This window comes from Acomys minous, assembly GCF_964271855.1.
Source record: "Acomys minous genome assembly, chromosome: 17".
NCBI classification, from domain to species: Eukaryota; Metazoa; Chordata; class Mammalia; order Rodentia; family Muridae; genus Acomys; species Acomys minous.
The window spans coordinates 60660776-60683453 of record NC_140500.1 but is presented as its reverse complement, the minus strand read 5'-3'; the positions used below and the strand labels follow the sequence as shown (position 1 = coordinate 60683453).

At 48.4% G+C, this 22678-nt stretch overlaps 2 protein-coding genes across 2 annotated transcripts; both read left to right on the top strand.

Moving 5' to 3' along the window:
- Positions 1-13799: 13799 nt before the first annotated feature.
- Positions 13800-20647, top strand: CCDC142 (coiled-coil domain containing 142; the record flags this gene model as incomplete). Its single annotated transcript, XM_084765367.1, has 9 exons — positions 13800-15258; positions 15797-15883; positions 15965-16111; positions 16245-16375; positions 16449-16562; positions 19344-19458; positions 19775-19952; positions 20050-20249; positions 20388-20647. The coding sequence occupies exons 1-9, from the start codon at positions 14304-14306 to the stop codon at positions 20645-20647; spliced, it is 2187 nt and encodes a 728-aa protein (XP_084621493.1). The 5' UTR covers positions 13800-14303.
- Positions 20648-21380: 733 nt separating this feature from the next.
- On the top strand, positions 21381-22340 carry MRPL53 (mitochondrial ribosomal protein L53). The gene is made up of 3 exons (XM_084765372.1): positions 21381-21514; positions 21694-21806; positions 21906-22340. The coding sequence occupies exons 1-3, from the start codon at positions 21423-21425 to the stop codon at positions 22052-22054; spliced, it is 354 nt and encodes a 117-aa protein (XP_084621498.1). The 5' UTR covers positions 21381-21422; the 3' UTR covers positions 22055-22340.
- Positions 22341-22678: the final 338 nt, after the last annotated feature.

Sequence of the window (22678 nt, the reverse complement as noted above, 5' to 3'; positions counted from 1 at the left end):
ACCTTCCTACCTCTACCTCCCCAGTGCTGGGATCCAAGATGTACGCCACTACGCTCAGCATACTTTTTTTTATTCAAAGATGGATTCATTTTCACTTGATGCATATGAGTGTTTTGTCTGCATGTATTTATGTGTACTGTGTGTGTGCTTGGTGCCCACACTCCCAGAAGAGCGGGTGTTGGATCCCTTGGAACTGGAGTTACAATCAGTTGTGAGCTGCTCCATGTGCCCATGTCAGCTGGGAGCAGAACCCAGGTCTTCTGCAAGAATAGAAAGTGCTCTTAAGCCAGGCGTGGTGGTGCACGCCTTTAATCCCAGCACTCGGGAGGCAGAGGCGGGTGGATCGCTGTGAGTTCGAGGCCAGGCTGGTCTACAAAGTGAGTCCACGATAGCCAAGGCTACACAGAGAAACCCTGTCTCAGGGGAAAACACACACACACACACACACAGAGAGAGAGAGAGAGAGAGAGAGAGAGAGAGAGAGAGAGAGAGAGAGAGAAGAGAGAGAGAGAGAGAGGGAGAGAGAGAGAGAAAGTGCTCTTAAGCTATGTCTCCAGCCCTGAAATGGTTTGGTCTCGTTTTGTGGCACAAACAAAAGCACATGCCTTCAGCTCCTTCAGATCCTGGCCCCAAAGAGATGGCTAAGAGGCAAAAGATGTATAGGGAGCTAGGCAAGAAGACCAAGAAGGAAATCGGGGCAGGCACTGTACTGTAACCAAGGCTTTAGGGAGGCCAAGCAGAAGAGCACTACTTAGGTTCGGCTGATACGATGGCGTGAGAGAGAATGGCAGAGAGATCTTAGGCCACTGCAGAGGGTAACAGCAGAGAATTCAGCGCTAGACCTTATAAACCCAGCAACTGGAAAAGCAAATGGCATGCACCAGAGACCGTGGCCACTGACACAGGGCTAAGAATCTGTCAGTCATATTCAAACCGTACCCTTCAACTGGGCCAGCCTTCCATAAAGCCCAGGTAGCACGGAACGCCTGGCTCCTGCCCCACCCTGTTCCATCACCAACTCCCTAGACTTTCTCTGTGGACCTTGCCAGCAGCCAGTCCTCTCTGTTGGAGTTGTCCAGTACTGCTGCCGGGTTTTCACACTGATACCCCCAGCACTCCCAGGAAACCCAAGATAGCTGGACACCTCCTTTGTGATGCCTCTGAACTTGAGGTTCCTGAAATGGAACCCTGCTTGTCAGAAGTGGGTTGGTGTCCAGCAAGCAGTGGGCAGGGTACTTAAGGGTCTTGTGATTCAAGTTCAGAAGAAGTTACGAACTCCTGGAGGGGGAACATTATTTAAAGGTGTATCCAGAAGCCAGTGTGAGAATAGCCATGAATGTGTCCCAACACAAAATTTAATTAGAACATTGTAAAGGCTTTTGAGGGGAGGGACTGTCTTTCGTGTACATATGACTGCAAGTATATTCTGGTATATGTGTGCAAGTGTGTGCCAGTGTGAATGCATGTGTGTGGGTCCACGAAAGCAGGTGACTTCCTCAACTTGTTGATTTTATTGAGATGCCTTATTTTATTGAGATGAAGTCTCACTTTGTAGCCATGGCTGGCCTGAAACTCATTCTGTAGACCAGACTGGCCTTGAACTCTGAGGTCTGCCTGTCTCTGTACGTGATACCATGCCTGGCATCCCCTAATTTCTAAAGTTTATTTTATTTGTGTGTGTGTGTGTGTGTGTGTGTGTGTGTGTGTGTGTGTGTGTGTGTGCTGGTGAGTACAGGTCCCAGAGGAAGCCAGGAACGTTGGTTACCCCGTGAAGCTGGCGGTCCAGGCAGTTGCGGGTTGTCTGACATGAGTGCTGGGAACTGAACATGATCCTCCTCAAAAGCAGAATGTGCCGAGCCAGCTCCCTGTCTTTACCTCATGTTTTGAAACAGGGTCTTTTACATCCCCAGCAGTAAGATAACAGTGCACTGTGGCAGGCTTCTTATGCAAGAGTTGGGGGGTCTGCCCTCAAGTCCTCATACTGCCCACTGACCTGTCCCCTTAGCTGATATTTTTAGTTTTTTAAATTTTCATTTCATGCCCTTCATAAACAACAGTGTCATTTCACAATGTTAAAAAGGTTGTATATGGAACTGGAGATTTAGCTCAGTGGACCTGATTTAGTCTGCAGCAGGGGGGCAAGGAAACAAATTTGATGTTCCTGAAGGTTCAAATACCCCATAGAAAAGGAAGGCATTCCTTGAGAGACAGGAGGAATTCTAGTAGGGTCCCTGAAGCACCCACACCTGACCTGTCAACCCCCACAAACCAAGAATGGCAGATGAAGGGTTTTTTTTTGGTTTGTTGATTGGTTGGTTGGTTAGTTGGTTGGTTAGTTTGTTGTTTTTTGTAACAGGGTTTTTCTGTGTAACAGCCCTGGCTGTCCTGGACTTGATTTTGTAGATTAGGCTGGCCTCAAACTCACAGAGATCCACCTGCCTCTGCCACCACCACCATCGGGCAGAAAAATAGTTCTTAAGTAGCCATTATGTAAGAATTACTGGGCTGGAGAGATGGCTCAGAGGTTAAAGAGCACAGATTGCTGTTCCAAAAGGTAGTGAGTTCAATTCCCAGCAACCACATGATGGCTCATAACCACCTATAACAAGATTGGGTGCCCTCTTCTGGCATGCGGGTGTATGTGCAGGCAGAACATTGTATACATAATAAATGAATAAATCTTTTTTTTTCCCGGTTTTTCAAGACAGGGTTTCTCTGTGTAGCCTTGGTTGTCCTGGACTAGCTTTGTAGACCAGGCTGGCCTCAAACTCACAAATATCCGCCTGCCTCTGCCTCCCGAGTGCTGGGATTAAAGGCGTGCACCACCACACCCGGCAAATAAATCTTAAAAAAAAAAAAAAAAGAATTACTGAGCTGGGCATAGTGGTGCACGCCTTTAATCCCAGCACTCAGGAGGCAGAGGCAGGTGGATTGCTGTGAGTTCGAAGCTAGCCTGGTCTACAGAGCGAGTCCAGGCCAGCCAAGGCTACACAGAAAAACCCTGTCTCAAAAAAAAAAAATCACCCCTTAAACCAAACCCACTACCTCTCCCCAGCCTTTCCCCCAAACAGTTCCAGGACAAATCATTTTAGCTGAAACAACAGGGTCCAGTTAGCTGGTACTGAGCCATCACTTCCTTTCTTCCAGTGTTCCGTAAATTCTTGCCCGGCCAGTCCTACCTTTTCTTTAGCTCCAACTTTGGATAACAAAACTGCAGCTAGAAGCAAGGCATGATGGTTCGTGCCTGTGATCTGATTAACTGGGAAGCCAAAACAGGAGAATTGAGACTTCAAGGCCAGGCTGGACTACACAGCACACGCTGCATTATAGGGTGTGACCCTGTCTCTGAATAGCAACCAGACCAAAGCAACCAAACCAATTGTCCTCCGCATTGCAGCTCAGTTGGTAGGGAGCTTATGCAAATCAGATGTGGCAGAGGCTTAGAAGCTCAGGACTTGTGAGGCAGACGCAGGAGAATGAGGGGTCCTGACGTCTTCTCTTCTTTGGCTACATAGTAAGTTTGAACCTTCCCAGGCGAAGGCAAAGGAACAACTCTGAAGTCTGCCACACTAAGGTGGACTCTGGATACATGTTCCCGCTGATGGCCCTAGAAAAGTGTGCAGTGTAAACTAGGACAGTTCCTTGGCTAAGAGCGGTTGGTGTGAACGCAATAAGATCTGAGTGCAAATCCCCAGCACTCACGTAAAGTCGGGCAAGGCTGCGTGTGTCTGTAACCCCGTCTGTGTGGGCAGAGATGAGCAGATGCCAGGAGCTCACTGCTGAGCCAGCCTAGCCCAGAATAGCAAGCTTTAGGTACAATGTGTGACCCTGTCTCAAAAAATAGTGGGGGACTGGGCAAGGTGGCATTTGACTCTAATCCCAGCTCTTGGGAGGCAGAAACATGATCTACATAGAGAGTTCCAGATCAGCCAGCGCTACATAATGAGATCATATTTGAGAGAGAGAGGAAAGCTGAGCATGGTGGCACATGCCTGTAATCCCAGAACTCTGTGAGGCAGAAGCAGGCTAATCTCTGTGAGTTGGAGGTCAGCCTGGCCTACAAAGTGAGTCCAGGACAGCCAAGGTCACACAGAGAAACCCTGTCTTTAGAAACCAAGAAAAGAAAATGGTGATCTGGGCATGGTGTTGCAGGCTTCTGATCCCAGCTTTTGGGGGTCAGAGATAAGCTGATCTCAGAGTTTGAGGCTAAACTGGTTTAGATATCAAGTTCCGGGTTAGCCGGGCTGTACAGTGAGACATTACCTCAGAAAAATAAAGTATGAAGCAATAGAGAAAGACATCTAATGTACTCTTTTGGTTTCCACAAATGTGTGCATGGATGGATGCAAAAACATATTCCCAACACACACACACTTGAAAAATGTGAACAGTGATTACCTGGAAGGCTTACCGAACATAAATTGCTATTAGCTCAATGCTCTGCAGCCTGATTAAACTTCCTGGCCTGGTGCTCAAGTGCTTGCATCCATCAGTTTTCTGGGTGATGTTGATGATACCAGTCTCCATATATGGAGATCCACAGTCCCAGGAGTTCTGGACTTTATTAATTTAAAAAGCAATGCGCTCACATTCTCTTTCCATCCAGAGGTGGCAAATACAGGCAAAAATCAATTTAGCAACCTGGATGGGCATTTCCTCATCTTTTCCTGTAGGTTTCTAACCATTCTATGAGGCAGAGATTGCCTCAACTGTGCAAATAAAGGGACTGAGCTCAGACACTGAGAGGCCTGCCACAGGGTACCAGCCAATCACAGCTGACTTTACCTTGCTTTAGTACTTTCAAGGTCCTAAGTCATAAACAATTAAAAATTTGTCAGCCTGGAAGGGTGGCACATGTCTGTAATCCCAGCACTGGGGAGTCAGAGACGGGAGGATCTCAGTGAGTTTGAGGGCAGCCTGGTCTACAAAGTGAGTCCAAGACACCTAGAGCTACACAAAGAAACCCTGTCTGGAAAAAAAAGAAAAGTCTGTGGCCTATATAAGAGCTGTTTAAGGGTTGAGAAATACAAGTTATAAAAGAAATGTTTGAGGGTCTAAGAAAGTGTTTAAATCTTGGTAAGTGCAAGTCATAAAAGTTGAAGGATCTTAAGAGAAGTTTTAAGGTATATAAATGCAAGTTGCAGATTTAAAATATATGAAGAATGAGATCAATAGAATTCTGATAAACTGATGGAGTGCTTACTGCTTATTAATCAGTCACAGGCTCAAGATTTTAATTTCCTTTTGGTTGAATTCTGAGTATAGACTTAAGGGTGCATCTCATCATGCTAAAACAAAAAAAAAAAAGTCTGTACAATCTATAAAAGAATGTTTATGTTTTTACTGGGTTTCAAAGGCATAACCCTACTCCAGCTGTCTTATAGACACAATTTTAACTTCTGTCCTTAGTCTGTGTTTGTCTCAGCAGATTTTTTACCTATCCAGAGCTGCTGAGATCTGCACCTGCTAGAAGCTGATGTAAACCAGTCCCGCAGATATGACTACTCCCTGACTCTCCAACTCGATCAGATAAATTGATGCTTTTGATAAGTGCCCCATTACCTAGCCTTTGACCAGCTTTTCAGCCTTTCTAGGTAACAGCGCCCCTAATGTCAGCAGGGAGAAGTTACAGAAGAGAATGACTTTGCCCACTGTCCCACTTTCTAGGCTGAAATCCTAAGTCAAGGGCACCTCTCTGGCACGAGGGACAAATGGCTACAAGAAAACAGGCTCTTGGTTCTGTTTAAACAAGTCATGCTTTGTGCCCCCGTCATATCAAGCAAATACTGAGCTCCATCTAGCTAATGGTCATGAAGGCTTAGTACGCGGCCCTACAACAGGGCCGAGCTTGCCATGCTGAAACTCCCCTCCTTTGGGTGCGCTGGGAGGGACAGAAACCTATTAACTACCCTCAGCTCAGAGCTTGCGGCTCTTCTCCGGATACCACTGCGTTGGTGATGGTTGAAGCCCGGCTCGAGCCGAGAATAAAGATCTTCTTGTGCTTGCATTGGTTTCGGCTCCTGGAACTCTTCCCCCGGATCTGGCGAAGTGGTCACAACGTCCGCAGCTTAGATATGCCAGGGAAGGGAGGAGCCTAATGAATCTGGTGAACTTCAGGGACTTCCTTGGTAAGTTACACATCCCATACACACCTGTTCGGCCATGGTGTGGACCCTCATACAATTATAACCTTTGCGTTAGATCAGACGTAGCCTGAGGTCCCCTGTGACTCTTCTTCTTAGAGTATGTACTCTGGTTACACCCTGATCTCTGAAGACCCCACGGCCTCGCTGATCAAGAGAACAAGTGACTTATCAGAGGTGTCTCACGGTCACCTGGGTGGTCAAAGACCAAGATATCACAAAAATGTCTTCTTTGACTCGCTTACCCTCTCTACTGTAGGCTCCCGAGTTCCGTTGAAAACCCAGAACGGGGCTGGAGAGATGGCTCGGAGGTTAAGAGCACTGACCGCTCTTCTGGAGGTTCTGAGTTCAATTCCCAGCAACCACACGGTGGCTCACAGCCATCTATAATGTGATATGATGTCCCATTGTGGCCTGCAGGTGTACATACAGGAAGAGCACTGTATACATAATAATAAATAAATAAATCTTTAAAAAAGAAAGAAAGAAAACCCAGAAGACAGCTTTACCCATCTTGTTGTTTTAGCTCTATGTCACATTTAGGTAAAACCTAAAGAGTTTTAATAAATTCTTTTTTAAGACTTATTTATTTGTTATGTTTATAATGTTTTGCCTGTGTGTACACTTCCACACCAGAAGATCTCACTATAGATGGTTGTGAGCCACCATATGGTTGCTGGGAATTGAACTCAGGACCTTTGGAAGAGCAGCTAGTGCGCTTAACCTCTGAGCCATCTCTCCAGCCCCAATAAATTATTTTATGTTTAGTTGGTTTTTGTTTTTGAGACAGGTTGTGTGTGTGTATAGCCTTAGCTGTCCTGGAGCAGGCTCTGTAGACCAGGCTAGCCTCGTACTCACAGAAATCCACCTGCCTTTAAAGTTGTGTGCCACGCACCCCACCCCAAGCTAAGCTTAAATAGTTTTATTTATTTGTTTGTTTATTTATTTATTTATTTATTTATTTATCGTTTTTCAAGACAGACTTTCTCTGTGTAGCCTTGGATGTCCTGTACTCACTTTGTAGACCAGGCTGGCCTCAAACTCACAGCAATCCGCCTGCCTCTGCCTCTGCCTCCCAAATGCCACCATGCCTGGCTTTAGATAGTTTTAAACAACCCGAACAGTTTTACATAAATCTTGCTCTTGCTGTGACTCAGTTTCCCCAACTGGGTAAAGTCTAACACAGTAAAAATATAATTACCTGGATTAGACATATGTTTTTGCTCTTTTAAGCCAGTTTCTGCAGATATTATTACAAGGTGATCAGTATAACCTTGGAGATTTTAAAAGATTTGTTTATTGTATTTTATGTATTTAAATGTTTTACTTGCAGTATGTGGGTGCAGCATGTGCACGTTTCATGTCTGTCAGATGAGAGCTTCTGACCATCTGGAAGCAGAGTTGTGGATGGTTGTGAGCCCCATGTGGGTGCTGCACATCACACCCAGGTCCCCTATACAGGTGGCAAGCGTTCTTAACAGCTGAGCCATCTCTCCAGTCCAGTCTTGTTAAAGTTGTTTTTATATAACTGTGTTTGTTTCTTAATTTCTGTCTTAACACTGCTATCACACAAATAGTTGAGTTGAAACAAGCTTCACAGCACAAGAACTGAGCAGTTATTATTCCATTCTTAACCATCTAAGCTAATTTGGCTCCCTCCCAGCTTATATCCCACAGAGACTTGCACCTTGTAGCTTTGCCTGCTCCAGCTCGCTCTCTCTCTCTCTCTCTCTCTCTCTCTCTCTCTCTCTCTCTCTCTCTCTCTCTCTCTCTCTCTCTTTCTTGATGTCTCCTGGACCTCTCCCATGGCTGAATCCCCTACTTCCTTTTCTAGCTCCTCCTCCCCTGGCTGGCAGGAAGTCCAGCCCTATTTTCTCCCTTGCTTGGGGATTGGCTGTAAACTGCTTTATCAGCATTTCAGGGGAGGAGTGTTTACACAACATTGAGACAGGAGATTCTCAGAACAAGGATTGCTGTCAGATATGGGGGTGGAAGTGGGTACAGAAACCAGCATTTGAATTACACAGTCTTATAAAGTTTAATAAACTTTAATCACCAAACATATGCATATCATCCTTAAATGTTGGAGGAAAGTCCAACTGTGTTTTCAAATGCTGGTTTCAGTGCCTTGAGATCTGGTTACTGCCCTGCCACGGACATTGTTATGAATGTTGGACTATCACCTATAACCATGTGATGATAAGGAATGTTCCCCAATTATCCCTGATTGGCTAATAAAGATGCTGAAGCCTGTGACTGGGTGGAAGAGAGGGAGGCAGAGTTTTAGATACCCAGACTTGGGTTTGAGAGAGAGAGGAGCAGAAGCCAGAGGAGTAGAAGCCAGAGAGTTAGGAGTCGTCACGAGGCAAGATGGACAACGGTCATGTAGCTGTAAGGAAAGACTGGTGGCACAGAAGCCACCCAGAGTCATCCGACTGGCAAGTGATTGGCTTTTACGTGGGTTTTAAAGGTTCTAGGATTAGATTAGCTCAGAATCTGCCCAGCATAGTGCCTACAGCTTAATAATAAATCATAGTCTCTCTGTGTCAATGATTCGGTAACTAGCTGGTTAAAGAAAACTGCAATCATTTACTGTATTAATTAACTTAGAATAATTCTTTCTACAGAGTCATTCTTCTTTCTACCCTTAAATTCTGTCTTTGTACAATTTAGTCGAACTCCCTGTGAGTTGGCTTTAGTCTTTCATTTTTTGGCTCCATCACTTATTTTTCATTCTTAGAAAAAAATCATTTTTTTTAATCAAACAAAATTCATCCTTTTTATTTTTTATTTTTTTAATTTTTATTTTTTGAGACAGGGTTTCTCTGTGTAGCCTTGGCTGTCCTAGACTTTCCTTGTAGACCAGGCTAGCCTCAAACTCACAGCAATCCTGCAGGGCGTGGTAGCACATGCCTTTAATCCTAGCACATGGGAGGCAGAGGCAGGCAGATCACTATAAATTCGAGGCCAACCTGGTCTACAAAGTGAGTCCAGGACAGCCAAGATAACATAAAAAAAAAAAAAACCTCACAGCAATCCATCTGCCTCTGCCTCCCCTGGGATGACAGGTGTATGCTACCTTGCTCAGTTCAAAATTCACCCTTATCCACAATATTTCCTTTTCTTTTTTTTTTTAACCCTCCTTACAAAAATATAACCTTGTACTTAATTATTTCCAACAATTCTCTTATACCTATTTGCTGTTTCTTTTTTATTTCATTCTTCTAAATAACAGGTGAATCCAAGTAACATACATGGCATCTTGAAACACATTTGTAACAAACTAAGATTACTTGTACACATACTTTTAGCCACCAACCTTTTCCATTGCAAGTGTATTTTTTGTTTTGTTTTGTTTTTAGAGACAAGGTTTCTCTGTGTAGCCTTGGCTGTCCTGGATTTACTGTATAAGCAAGGCTGGCCTTGAACTCAGAGATCCATCTGCCTCTGCCTTCCTGAGTGCTGGGATTACAGGCATGAGACACTGAAACCTGTTTTTGGTTGTTTTGTTTTGTTTTGTTTTGTTTTGCGAGACAGGGTCTCTCTGTGTAGCCTTGGCTGTCCTAGACTCACTTTGTAGACCAGGCAGGCCACAAATTCACAGTGATCCTCCTGCCTCTACCTCCCAAGTGCTGGGATTAAAGGTGTGTACCACCATGCCTGGTGCCTAGACATATTATCAAAATAACCTTGATGTTAGGGGATGCGACCTTGCAAGTAAGAATTGGCAGGAAAGAAAGCACAGATGGAGGCAAAATATCTGTGTAGTAACTCTGTGCTTGCAAGTTTAGAGGAGATATTTATTAATGTCTCTTAATCCTCATTGAAGGGAGAGATATTATTTCTCATTTTCTTTCTTAGACAGGATGTTGCCTCTTGGAATGTCTCCTTCTAACCATGGTTTCTTCTCTCTTCCTTCCTCCTCCCTTTCAGGTTTCCCTGTTTGGTGATGTGGACCTTGACTTCCTGGAGCCTTGCCTGCCCTCATTAATCTGATTTATGGTTGTCAACAGTATCTAAGCTTTCTGCTTGTGTTTTTCCTTGACCCTTCTTACGCAGACCTTTTGTGTGCCCCTAAATAACTACATTCCTGCCTCTCTAGCCCTCCATCTTTTCTCACTTTTTCCAGCTGTCTGCTCAGTGGTTGGTTACAAAGTATAATTTTAGCATCCCTTGTCCCAAAGACTCTTTTATGTTTAATCTCATTTTTTTTCCAACCCAGCTCTTAAGCCTTTCTAGGAAGACGGTGGGCCCATCTTTTCCTGTTATACTTTAAGGCTTCTTTTACCTAATGACTCCTCAGTGGTTGCAGCCCACTCTGAATGAACCAATCTTGTTCACACATTGTCCAAAGCTTTCCTTGAGACAGTTCAACACCATCTGTGACTTTGCACTTCTCATGTCCTCTACCTGGAATGTTCTTTCCCAGGCAAATAGATTGGCTCTTTGTCTCTTTTAGATCTTGGTTTAAACGTCACAGTCTCAGGGAAGCTATCTTTAATTACTCCTTTAGAAAAAGAGAGAAACCTCTTAACTCCACTGCACTTCCTGTTTATTACATTTTATATATGACACACTGTGTTGTGTGGCTGGTGCTTCCACTAGATACTGCTAATTCATTGAACAGAGGGTTTTGTTTTATTCATTACTATTGGTGTGTGTGTGTGTGTGAGAGAGAGAGAGAGAGAGAGAGAGAGAGAGAGAGAGAGAGAGAGAGAGAGAGTTGTCAGTCATAGAAGCAAGAGCTCTTATTGGCTGAGTCATCTCACTAGCCCCTTCAAGGCAAAACAAACATTCTAGTGGATGACTACAAACCATGTTTGAGATAAAAGGATTCCCAAGATTTTATTAAGCCACTGGGCAAGGTGGCACCTGCCTGTAATCCCAGCTCTCTGGAGGCAGAAGCAGTCAAATCTCTGCGAGTTCAAGACCAGCCTGGTCTGCAAAGTGAGTCCAGGACAACCAGGGCTATATAGAGAAACCCTGTTTTCAAAAACCAAAACAAATAAAAGATAGCTTAAATATTTTCTTCTATTTTTAAATTATATGTATCTCTGTGTGAGTGTTGAGGAATTTTAATCAAGAAACATGGCTACTGTGGCAAGAGATCACATCCAAAAACCAAAGTCTATATGATGTGGCTGGAATGCAGATTTGTCACACACCTTTAATCCCTCTGGCTGGAATACAGATACACTCGTAATACACACTTTTGTTGTTGTTGTTGTTGTTGTTGTTGTTGAGACAGGGTTTCTCTGTGTAGCCTTGGCTCTCCTAGACTCACTTTGTAGACCAGGCTGGCCTCGAACTCACAGCCCCATCTGCCTCTGTCTCCAGAGTGCTGGGATTAAAGGCGTGTGCCACAATACCCAGCTAGTACATACCCAGCTTTACTAGCTGAAGGTAAAGTTAGTTTGTAGAAGGAAACACCCATGTTTGAAAGTGATGTCTAATTGAGAGGCAGACAACGTGATGAATCAGAGAAAGATTTGACAGAATAGGATATGCCCAATTCTTATGAGGAGAGAGAGAGAAGCTACTTGGGAGAGCAGTGCAGAGAGAGAGAGAGAGAGAGAGAGAGAGAGAGAGAGAGAGAGAGAGAGAGAGAGAACAAGCTAGACACAGGTGAAGACAGAACTAGCCAGAGAATAAGAGGGAGCCAGAAGATTAGAACAGATTGCCAAAGTTACTATGAGGCAGAGCGGAGCAATTCAGTCAGAAACAGAAAGAAACCAGTTTGAATTATTCAGCTTGGAGGGGAGTTTGAACCAGAACAGCTGAGTTGAACCAGCCAGCCAGAATTCAGAATGAGCTAGAAAGAGTGAGTTTATTGCAAGTCTTAGAGGTTGAAAACATTCTAGGCCTAGATTAGATTATATGGAGGCTTGAACTTTTTAGGACTAGGCCTAAGTTAGCAGAGAGAGGCAGCAAGCCTCTAAGATGACAAATGAATCAGGCAAATAAAAGATACTTTAACATATGGGCATGTGCAGGCATGTGCAAGCATGTGCAGGTGCCTTCACAGAGCAAAGACATCAGATCGCCCGGGAACGGGGGTTACAGGCAGTTTTAAGCCAGCTGAACAGAGGTCCTCTTCATGAGCAGTTAAGCTGAAGCTTCCCTTCAGCTTCTGTTAGTTAATTTTGAGACTTTGTTGACTTTGTGGTTCAGGGGTCATGAATCTGAGAGTAGGGACAATTCTTCATGTGACCCGTATGAGATCAGAATTGACTCAGGACCCCCAAGTCGAAGTTCTCAGCACAAAGGAGTTTTTTTGCTGCCACAGAGGGACAAAGGACAGGTAATAAGAGACAAAGACAGGATACAATGCCGGGCGTGGTGGCGCATGCCTTTAATCCCAGCACTCGGGAGGCAGAGGCAGGCGGATCGCTGTGAGTTCAAGGCCAGCCTGGTCTACAAAGTGAGTCTAGGACAGCCAAGGCTACACAGAGAAACCCTGTCTCGAAAACCAAAAAAAAAAAAAAAAAAAAAAAAAGACAGGATACAGAGGATGAGCAAGTGAGGGAGTGAGGGGTAGTTGTCCTGGAGGACAAACTACTGTCTCTGGATAGGGAGGAGACACACATGACCTATAGACAAATGGAGGTTTATAAAGGAAATCCTTGTGTTAGGATGAGGTGGGATTTTGTTTGTTTGTTTTGTTTTGTTTATCTAGACAGAGTTTCTCTGTGTGCCACTTCGACCAGCTGAGGTATTTATTTTTTATTTTTTATTTTTTTGAGGCAGGGTCTCTCTGTGTAGCCTTGGCTGTCCTGGAGTTGCTTTGTAGACCAGGCTGGCCTCGAACTCAGAGATCCACCTGCCTCTGCCTCCCAAGTGCTGGGCTTAAAGGCATACACCACGACAGCCCGGCTGAAGTATTTAATTTTAATTGGGCACCTTAATTAGGTGAGCTAAAAGGGACTTCTGGTTGTTGGGCTTCAATACTTTCATAGCTGGACCTTGGTAGTCAGCCAAATAAGGGACTAGACCTTGGTGTTTGTTTGTTTGCTTGTTTGTTTTTGCAAAGCAGGGGGAATGGAAGAAGGGAAAGGTCTACCAGAGACATCCCCACCACAGCCTAGCCAGAGTCCCTTCATGATCTGTATCCTTAGCCTGAGGACTTGTTGACCAAGGAAGTAGCTGGAAGTTTAGCCCTTCAGCACTCCCATTCCTGACCCCTTTGCTTCTCCCTCAGTAACTGTATCATCCACTTCAGGAAATCCAAAACCCCCAGGGCCTTTCAAGCCACTCTCAGAGACTGGGTCTCACACTGTAGGCCAGGCTAGCCTGAAACTACATAGGCTGAGTCTTGACTGCCTTCTGTCTCAGCCTTCTGAGTGGTGGGCTGTGATATTTTCTTTTCCTTGCTTTAGGGTCTTCTCATGTCCTCTGTTCATAATATCTTTCCAAAGGTACTTGTAATCACTGTGGGCCTCAATTTTACCTACTTAGAGCATTACAGCAGTATCATCCTGAGGGTCCCTTGCTGTTCCTTTGCCTAAGATCTTTAGGAGCAGGACTCAAACCTGCTGGTTTCCAAAGCTTCCAAAGATGACTGAAAGAAAGCATGAAGGAGGCTGGCCATGGTGACACACAGACACACTCTTAACTTCAGCAGAGGAGATAGAGACAGGGAGACAAAATGTGAGTTCGAGACCAGCCTGCTCTACATGGCGAGTTCCAGGCTAGCCAGGACACAGGGAGACTCAAAGAGAACAAAACAACATCAAACTCACAAACAAGCATGGAGACAATGATTAATGATCAGAGCAAAGGGAAGGTGAGGTCTCCTCTTTTCTGTAGCTAGACCGAATTCATTGCTAAATGGGGCAGCCAGATCGCTTGAAGATGGTATGACGTTAAGGAGGCCGTCTGGTCACCTAGCTTGACTCGCTCTATAGTGTTTGGCATCAGCGCCACCTCCTGTCAACAGTGACGGCAATGTGGAAGTCTTACTAGAACTTGATGCCCGCCGAGAGCCGGAAAAGAGTGAATGGGCAGCCATCTTTGTTAGGGGCAGTGCCCGCGGCTACGGAGCGCGAGTGGGGCCACGAAACTTCCGGCCGCTAGATGGTGATTCCCGGCACCCGCGGGCGTGGAGTGCCGCGGGATGCGGGAAGGCGGTGAGCGTTAGGTTCGTTTGGGACTCGCCGTGCGATGGCCCGGGCGCCCCGCTCCAGTGGCCTTCTGCCTCCACTCGCTAACGTACCCACGTCGTGGGCGCAGCCCGTGGGCGCTGGGGAGGAGCGGGGCGAGGGAAGGCGCGGAGGGCCGGGGCTACTGGCTGCGGGGAGCGTCCCGCGCCCGGACTTCGGCAGGCAGCCGGGGGCTCCCACGTCGGCAAGCGGCCCGATGCCCTTCGCTCTGCAGCGGCTCCGGGCCGTGTTGCTACGTCTGCACCGCGAGCGGGAGCAGCTCCTGCTAGCCCGGGACTATGCCCGCCACCTGCGGGCGGTCGTGCGGCTGCTCCGCTCCGACTCCCCGGCGGATTCCCTCTCCCTGCAGCAGCTGCACGGTGACCTGCAGCTGTGCCCTTCGCGAGGGCCGGCTCCGCGCCTCGGCCTCCCGGACTCCGCGGACACGCTTCTCCTGGCTCGCCCCGTCGGTCTAGCAGCCCAGCGCTTGGATGCTGTCATCGAGATGCAGCTTCGCGCCCTAGGCCGGGCACCCGCCAGCCTGGGCCTGACGTCCCAGCTAGCCGAACTGCTGCTGGCCCTTCCGTTCTACCATACTCTACAGGGACAAGCCCTGAGCTGCGTCCCCGGGGCCGCGCGCCCATTTCATACAGCCCGTGTGCTCCACCTCCTAGCTGCCGAGCGGGGTTGTCAGGTGGCAGATAGGCTGGCTGAGGCCTTTGGCGGATCGGGCTTGCAGGACCAACTCTGTCGGCTGTGCGACGAGGAGCGCGAGCTGCTCCCCGGGATGCTGGGCCTTATAGGGGGCGTGGCTGGCACCAACAGTCGTGGACTGAGGCTTGGAGGACCTGGAGCCCTGTGGAGCCAGTATTGGACCTTGCTGTGGACAGCCTGTGCTCGGAGTCTGGACTTAAGCGTGGGACCCTGGGGCGACCCTAGAGCAGTTGCACAACAGCTGAGTCAGGCACTGGGTCAAGGTAAGTGAAGGACCCTAGCTGGCATTTAGAGGTTGTAAAAATGTTTTCCCATTACCTTAGTTGGCTCACTCAACTCTAGCCTGTCAGCAAGAGCAAGTCTTTTAGAATGAACTTTCCTGAGTTTAGTGCGGAGCGTTTGGGCTGTTTTGAGGCCACCTTGCTTTCCACACCAGTCTTTCTTTCGTTTTGAGGTAGGTTTGTTTTTTGGTTTGGTTTTTCGTTTTGTTTTTTGAAACAGGGTTTCTCTGTGTAGCCTTGGCTGTCCTGGACTCACTTTGTGGACCAGGCTGGCCTCGAACTCACAGTGATCACCTGCCTCTGCCTCCCGAGTGCTGGAATTAAAGGCGTGCGCCACCATGCCCAGCTGAGGTAGGTTTGTTACTACGTAGACCTCACGGGCCTCAGGCTCCCACCCCCGGGATCCACGGTGCCTGACTTTACCCCCCTAACTTGGGTGGTAGAGGACCATATGATAGAGTGGGCAGGGGCTGTCAACGGGGAGTTTTTGTTTTCAGGCTTCCTTCATGTCCCCCGTTAGCACCCCTGCCTCAAGAGTGTGAGAAGGAGCTGTTGTCTCTATGTCACAGCCTACTTCATCAGTCTCTCATCTGGAGCTGGGACCAAGGTAAGGAGAAAAGGACATGGCGGGCGGCGCCCCGAGGAGCAGGCTGCCCACCCCTTCAGACGATAATTCTGTCATTTCCAGGGTTCTGCCAAGCCTTGGGATCAGCCCTGGGAGGTCAGACCAGCCGGTCCTCACCATCTACTGCTGAGCTGTGGCAGCAGCTTTTTCCTCCCCTCTTGGACATCCTTCAACAGCCTAGGTCAGAACTTAGCCTGTGTCAGCTTCCAGGTGAGACGGGGGCTGTGGAGTCCCGGGGGAGGAGGCAGAGAGGTTGCCATCTTTTTCCTTGCCTCTGTCCTGAAGCTGGCCTTCTCCTGAAGGTGACCCACAAACACCAGGCTACTCTGCTCTTCCCTCCCAGGTCCCTCACCTGTCGCCCTGGGGCTCTGTACCCTGCAGACCACCTTGCTCTGGTTCTTGGGCAGAGCTCAGCAGCACCTGGCAGCATGGGCCCCCGGTTCCTTCCTGCTCCTGATCCAAAAGGACTTGCCTGTAAGTGGCAGGGAGCAGGGAAGGGAGCGGCTTGGCCTCGGCTGAGCTTTCAGCTCTCTGTTTCCGCCTAAAGCCCCTGCTGCATGCAGTGGAAGCTCTGTCCAGCCTGGCCTCGGAGGCAACCTCAACCCTGGAGGTGCAGCAGCAGCTGTGCCTGGAGATCCAGAAGCTGACTGCAAAGATGCAGGTGGGAACACATCCCCTGTTAGTGGCAGTGTGAGTGTGTGGGAAGATGCAGGTGGGAACACATCCCCTGTTAGTGGCAGTGTGAGTGTGTGCAGAGATGCAGGTGGGAACACACCCCCTGTTAGTGGCAGTGTGAGTGTGTGCAGAGATGCAGGTGGGAACACATCCCCTGTTAGTGGCAGTGTGAGTGTGTGCAGAGATGCAGGTGGGAACACACCCCCTGTTAGTGGCAGTGTGAGTGTGTGCAGAGATGCAGGTGGGAACACATCCCCTGTTAGTGGCAGTGTGAGTGTGTGCCAACTCGGGCACAGGGTTGGGGACCCTGCAATCTCCTTTTGAAGCCTCCACTGAATTATTTTTTTTTTCTTGGTTGGTCTCTTGTTCTGCCTTAGTGTTTACTATGGAAATTTTTCAAATATGGCCATACAGTCATTAACTCATGGTCAATTATGACTCATGCCCCCTTGTTACTCCCCAATCGTGGTAGCCACAGATAGCATTGCTAAGACGTATTTCATTAGTGACTGTAAAAAGTGGCGTTCCAGCTGAGCGTGGTGGCGCACGCCTTTAATCCCAGCACTCGGGAGGCAGAGGCAGATGGATCGCTATGAGTTCAAGGCCAGCCTGGTCTACAAAGAGAGTCTAGGACAACCAAGGCTAAACAGAGAAACCCAGTCTCAGGGGGGAAAAGGCAGTGTTCCATAATTACATCTTTCACTTTTCTTACTAGTGTTTAATTCATGGTTATCCTCTCTTTAAAGGGTTAATGTGTGTGTGTGTGTGTGTGTGTGTATACACATACATATTGTATATATACATATATACATACAATATATACCTACTAAATATATATATCCACATATATCTATATATCTATATATGTCTTGTTAGTTTATTTTGTTTTGTTGAGACAGGGTCTCACTAGTTCCAGCCAGTCTGAAACTTGATTGGTAGAGAAGGCTAGCCCTTGAACTTGGACGGATCTGCCTGCCTTTGCTTCTTGAGTGTTAAGACTAAAGGCATGTGCCATCACACCTGACTGACTTTATAGTTTCAGTAAAGTAGACCATGTCTACAGTTTAAAAGGGGAAATGAAGCCGGGGCTGGAGCTAAGCAGTAAAGCGTTTGCTGATCGTGCGTCAAGCTTCTCTTTGATTCCAATTATGAATGGAAAACCGGGGGAAGGGAAGCAGCACAGTGGCCCATTAGCTAAAGTTGTTTACCACAAAATCTGACAACCTGAATTTGATCACCCGGGCCCATAGGGGTAGAAAGAGAACCCAGTTGCTGCTCGCTGCATGTTGTCCTTTGCATACGTGGCCATGCCAAGCATTCGCGTGAGAGTCAGCCTAAACCCTATGGCCACACGAGGAGGAACTGAGAGAGGACCCATCTCCTATATATTCCACAGTGGGAAGCAGCCGTGTGCAACATGGGACAGATGAAGACAGAAGTAATAGCTTTACCAGTAAATATAGAAGGAAATCATAGGAGAGGGCCTGATGACGTTGCTTGGTGGCATGGAGCTTCCCTAGCCCAGGAGGCCCAGGTGTGATCCAGAGAGAACAGGAGAAAAACGGCCAACTCCAGACGATAGGTGGAGCTGTTTCTCTCATTAGAGGTCTTAAAAATACTTTTTAATTTTTAACTTTATTCTGTCTCTCTCTCTCTCCTCTCTTCTTCCTTCTCTCTCTCTCTCTCTCTCTCTCTCTCTCTCTCTCTCTCTCTCTCTCTCTCTCACACACACACACACACATGTGTGAATTGGCAGAATAAGCCAGTTAGCATTAAACTGTTAGAGGCATGGCCAGGTATACTAACTAGTGCACACCTTTAATCCAGGTACTGAGGAGGCTAAAGTGAAGCAGATTGTGAGTTGGAGGCCAGCCTGGACTATACGAACATTTTGGGGCTTTGTTTGTTTTTATATGCCTTGGTGTTCTGCCCTCTCCCCTTCACAAAACACAGCCTGGTGCCAGTCCCCTCCCTTATTTATGGGTTATTTGCTTCCCAGGAATGGACATAAATGGCAAAGAATACTTAATGTAAGTGCATTCCAAAGGCTCCAAATAGGGGCTAGAGAGATGGCTCAGAGGTTAAGAGCACTGCACTGACTGCTCTTCCAGAGGTGCTGAGTTCAATTCCCAGCAACCACATGGTGGCTCACAACCATCTGTAATGAGATCTGGTGCCCTCTTCTGGCCTGCAGGTGTACATGCAGGTGCAACACTGTATACATAATAATAATAATTTTTTTTTAAAAAAAGGCTCCGGAATGCAGGAACAGTGAAGCAGCCAAGGATCCTGGTCTGCACCCACTGCCTTCCTTTTTGGATGCAGCCAGATCATTTTAATTTCTCCCTCTTGCCTCAGTCCCTGCCAGGCCCAGAGCATACCCATCTATCATAAGCCAAATTGGGTTTTGTTTCTAGTTTTTGAGACAGGGTCTTTTTTTTTTTTTTAAACCCCAGGCTAGCCTTGAATCTGTTGTGTAGCTGAGGCTGGTCATGAATCACTAATACTCGTGGCTCTGCTTTCCAAATGCTGGAGGTACAGCCACCACGTGCCCAGCACGCCTGACCTGTCCCGGTGCCTTTGACTACTAAGACCTGGTCATCCTAGACACTGCGCATGCTTTGGATCCAGATCGCTGGGAAAACCCAGTTAAAGCTGTGGCATTTCCCCTTAGGGGATGCCCAGGCTCCAACAGTGGTGCCTCCGGGTTGTGCAGACGTCTGACAGCCTAAGCCTTCATATCTTCTCGCCCCCACCCCCCATACAGTGCCTGCCCGAAGAGTCACTGGGTCTTTTTTTCCAAGAATGTCATAAGCAAGCTACCCAGGGCTTCAAGCTCCACATGCCGAGGGGGCGCTACTGGAGGCGTCGACTGTGTCCTGGTAATTTTTCTTCCTTTCTTGGTGGTGCTGCGGGGGGGGGGGGGGGGGCGTTGAAACCCAGGACTTCACACAAGCTAGACAAGCACGCCTTACTAAGTGAGCCACCGCCTCCCCCCCCTCCACCCCAAGCCCACCATTTTCGTAACTTTTCATCTCCCCCTTCTTCTCGGGGTTACCAGCGTCTGCATGGCCCAGGCCCTCCCCAGCCGTGGCTCTATATCATTGTCACCATCCTTGTCTTATTGTTCCCTTCCCTCTGGGGCCCATTGGGTTCCCACATTCTCACAATCTGTCCCTTCTCTCGTTCTCACTCCAGAACATCCCAGCGCTCCCAGTGACTACGCTAGGATGGTGGTCTACACTGTGTTGGAGCCCGTGTTGCAAGGACTGCGGGGATTGCCGGCCGAAGCGCAAGCACCTGCCCTCAGCCAGGCACTGACAGCCACACTGAGTGCCTGGCTTGACCACATCCTCACCCATGGGATCCGGTTCAGGTGGGAAGGAAAGACGGTAGTGGCAACAGGGAAAATGGAAAACGTTTGGGAGGCAGACGACGAAGTCAGGTGGCCACATTATCCCTGGACACTCTAGCCTGCAGGGGGCGCTGCAGCTCAAACAAGACTTCGGAGTGGTGAGGGAGTTTCTGGAACAGGAGCAGTGGGGCCTGTCCAGGGAGCTTCGCCAGACCCTGCTCTCCCTCAGCATCTTCCAGCGGCTAGATGGGGCCCTGTTGTGTCTACTGCAGCAGCCCCTGCCGAAGAATCCTGTCCACAGAAGGGCTTCCTGTTGCTGTGAGTCATCACCCGTCTCCCATCCTAGGGTTTTCTAAGTCCCCTCCATCACAGCTTTAAGGGACCCACACCCCAGTCTCACCATTGAGTTGGTGTCAGCATTACCCACCAACCTGGCTTCCTCTCCTGCCTTTCTAGGTTCTTGTAATGAGGTCCAGACCACTGAGCTACCCACCAGCAGCCTCAACAGCCTAGAAAGCCTGGCACCCCCTCTACGGCCTGGAGTCTCCCCAGCCCAGAATACTCACCTGCTAAGCACACTGGGGGTCGGAGGAGGGCCTAGCCCTGAGGCTTACCTGGCTGGAAACCAGCAGGCCTGGCTTGCCCTGAGGCTGCACCAGCGTCCTCGTTGGCGCCTGTCTTTTCTTTCTTGCCTGGGGACAAGTCCTGACCCATAAGTTGCCTAGGACCAGGAGTTCCAAATCGTGCCGCAGACAAGGAACTGTATGTTAGAGAGGCTTAAAGCTGGGAGCTTGGTAGAACACGTGCATAAACCTCACAGTCTGGAATTGAAGCTGAGATCACCCTAATGCCTGCAACCCAGTGTACTAGGCAAACTACAGGCCGAAACCTGAAAGTCAGCATCCGTGATGGCATTCTAGAGCTAGAACTAGACGGGGCTGCTACAGGGTTGCCTCTCAAGAGACAGAAGCAAACTACTTGCTTTCTCTTGAATCCCAGGAGCCAAGCTAAGAATTCACAAGGGAAACAGAGCTGGAGCAAGCGTTTCTACAGGTGGAGGGCCTGTCTTGCCCCTTCCCCATTTCTACTTTTAGTCTTTAGGCTGCAGGACCTTGGCATTTAAGCTTTGCCCGCTGGTAGCTGGCAAGCCCTACTGTGGTAGTCCTCTCAATGGTAGGAGGCAGGATTTAGGGTGGTGTTGACCTAGAGCTAGCAGACAGGATAGCCAAGGGAAAAGGCTGCAGGAGATGACAAGGTTTTTTGTGCAAAGGTATTTTGGGTTTTGGGTTTTGGGTTTTTCCGCATTCACTGTCCACGTTGTGTGGCACAGAGTGCTGCTAATGGTTGAAGTATTTTGCGGCGAGCCTATTCTGGCTCGGGCGGCGGCCCCCTGGCGGGCAGCCTCTAGAAATACCGCAAAGGCTGCCGGAAGTGGTCCGTTCCAATAAAGCGATCCCCAGCGCTACTCCTTCCGGCGCGGAGGTGATAACCATGGCGGCGGCTTTGGCTCGGCTCGGACTGAAGCCAGTCAAGCTGGTTCGAGTTCAGTTCTGTCCATTTGAGAAGAACGTGGAGTCGACAAGGTACGGGTCCTGGGGAGGCGGGAGGCGTCGGCACTCCCGACCCCCGCGCGGGCACCCTCGGCCCCCTGCCCGGGTCCCAGGGCATCTCAGAGCCGCGCTCCCTGCCTCCCGCACACCCCTTCGTCCCCGCTCCAGGCTCCCCGGTCCCCGGACGCGCTCACGCCACCCTCCTACCACAGGACCTTTCTCCAGGCGGTGAGCAGCGAGAAGGTCCGCGCCACCAACCTCAACTGCTCGGTGGTCGCCGACGTGAGGCACGACGGCTCCGAGCCTTGCGTGGACGTGTTATTCGGTAGGCCGGGCTGGGACGCGCGTGGGCGAGGGCGGAGCGCTGCCCCAGCCCTGCGTCCTCCGGGTCTCCGACTTAAACTGGTTTTGCATCTTCCCCCAGGAGATGGCTATCGGCTGATTATGCGCAGCGCCCACCTTACCGCTCAGGAGATGTTAGGAGCTTTGGCCTCCCACATCAGGACCAGGAACGCAGCGGCAGCATCTGCGCCCAGCACAGACAAACTCGGGCCAGCTACGACCCGGCGCTGACATGGCAGAAGAGTCCAACAACCGAATATTAGATTGGAAGTAAAGACAGTTATCCAAGAAGAGCTGCTCCTAACCAGAATGCTGCATATGGAGATCCCGAAACAAACTAAAGGTGTAAGAATCCTAATACTTACAGAGTTTCTAGGGCAAGATAAGATTGGGTGGCGAAGGGTCTGGACAAATTTAAATTTTTCTTGCTCACTTTCCCTCGCTGCTCAGCAATATGTGATTTTGGCTTTATCTGCCCCCTAAGTACCTTTTAATTAAATATTTATTGTCAAATGAATGTTCTTTTTCTCAGATTGTCGGCTTGGTTGGTTTTTGAGACAACAGGGTCTTACCATGAGCTAACTTGCAACTTGGTATGAAGACCAAGGGGGCCTAGAAATGTGAAAGAATTCTCCTGCCTCATGCTCCTGGGTGCTGGGGTTGTAGACACCCACACCTTTGGCCTTCCTCTTTCTTAGTAGCTTTTTCTAGTCTTCATTTACCCTTATATAGAACCACTCATTCGGTCATAATTTAAACTGCTCGAGACTTCAGCCCTCTATTTCTATTTGGCTGTAATCCCAACCTCTATAACCCTACATTTCTATTTGGTTTTAATCCCAACTTCTGTGGTTA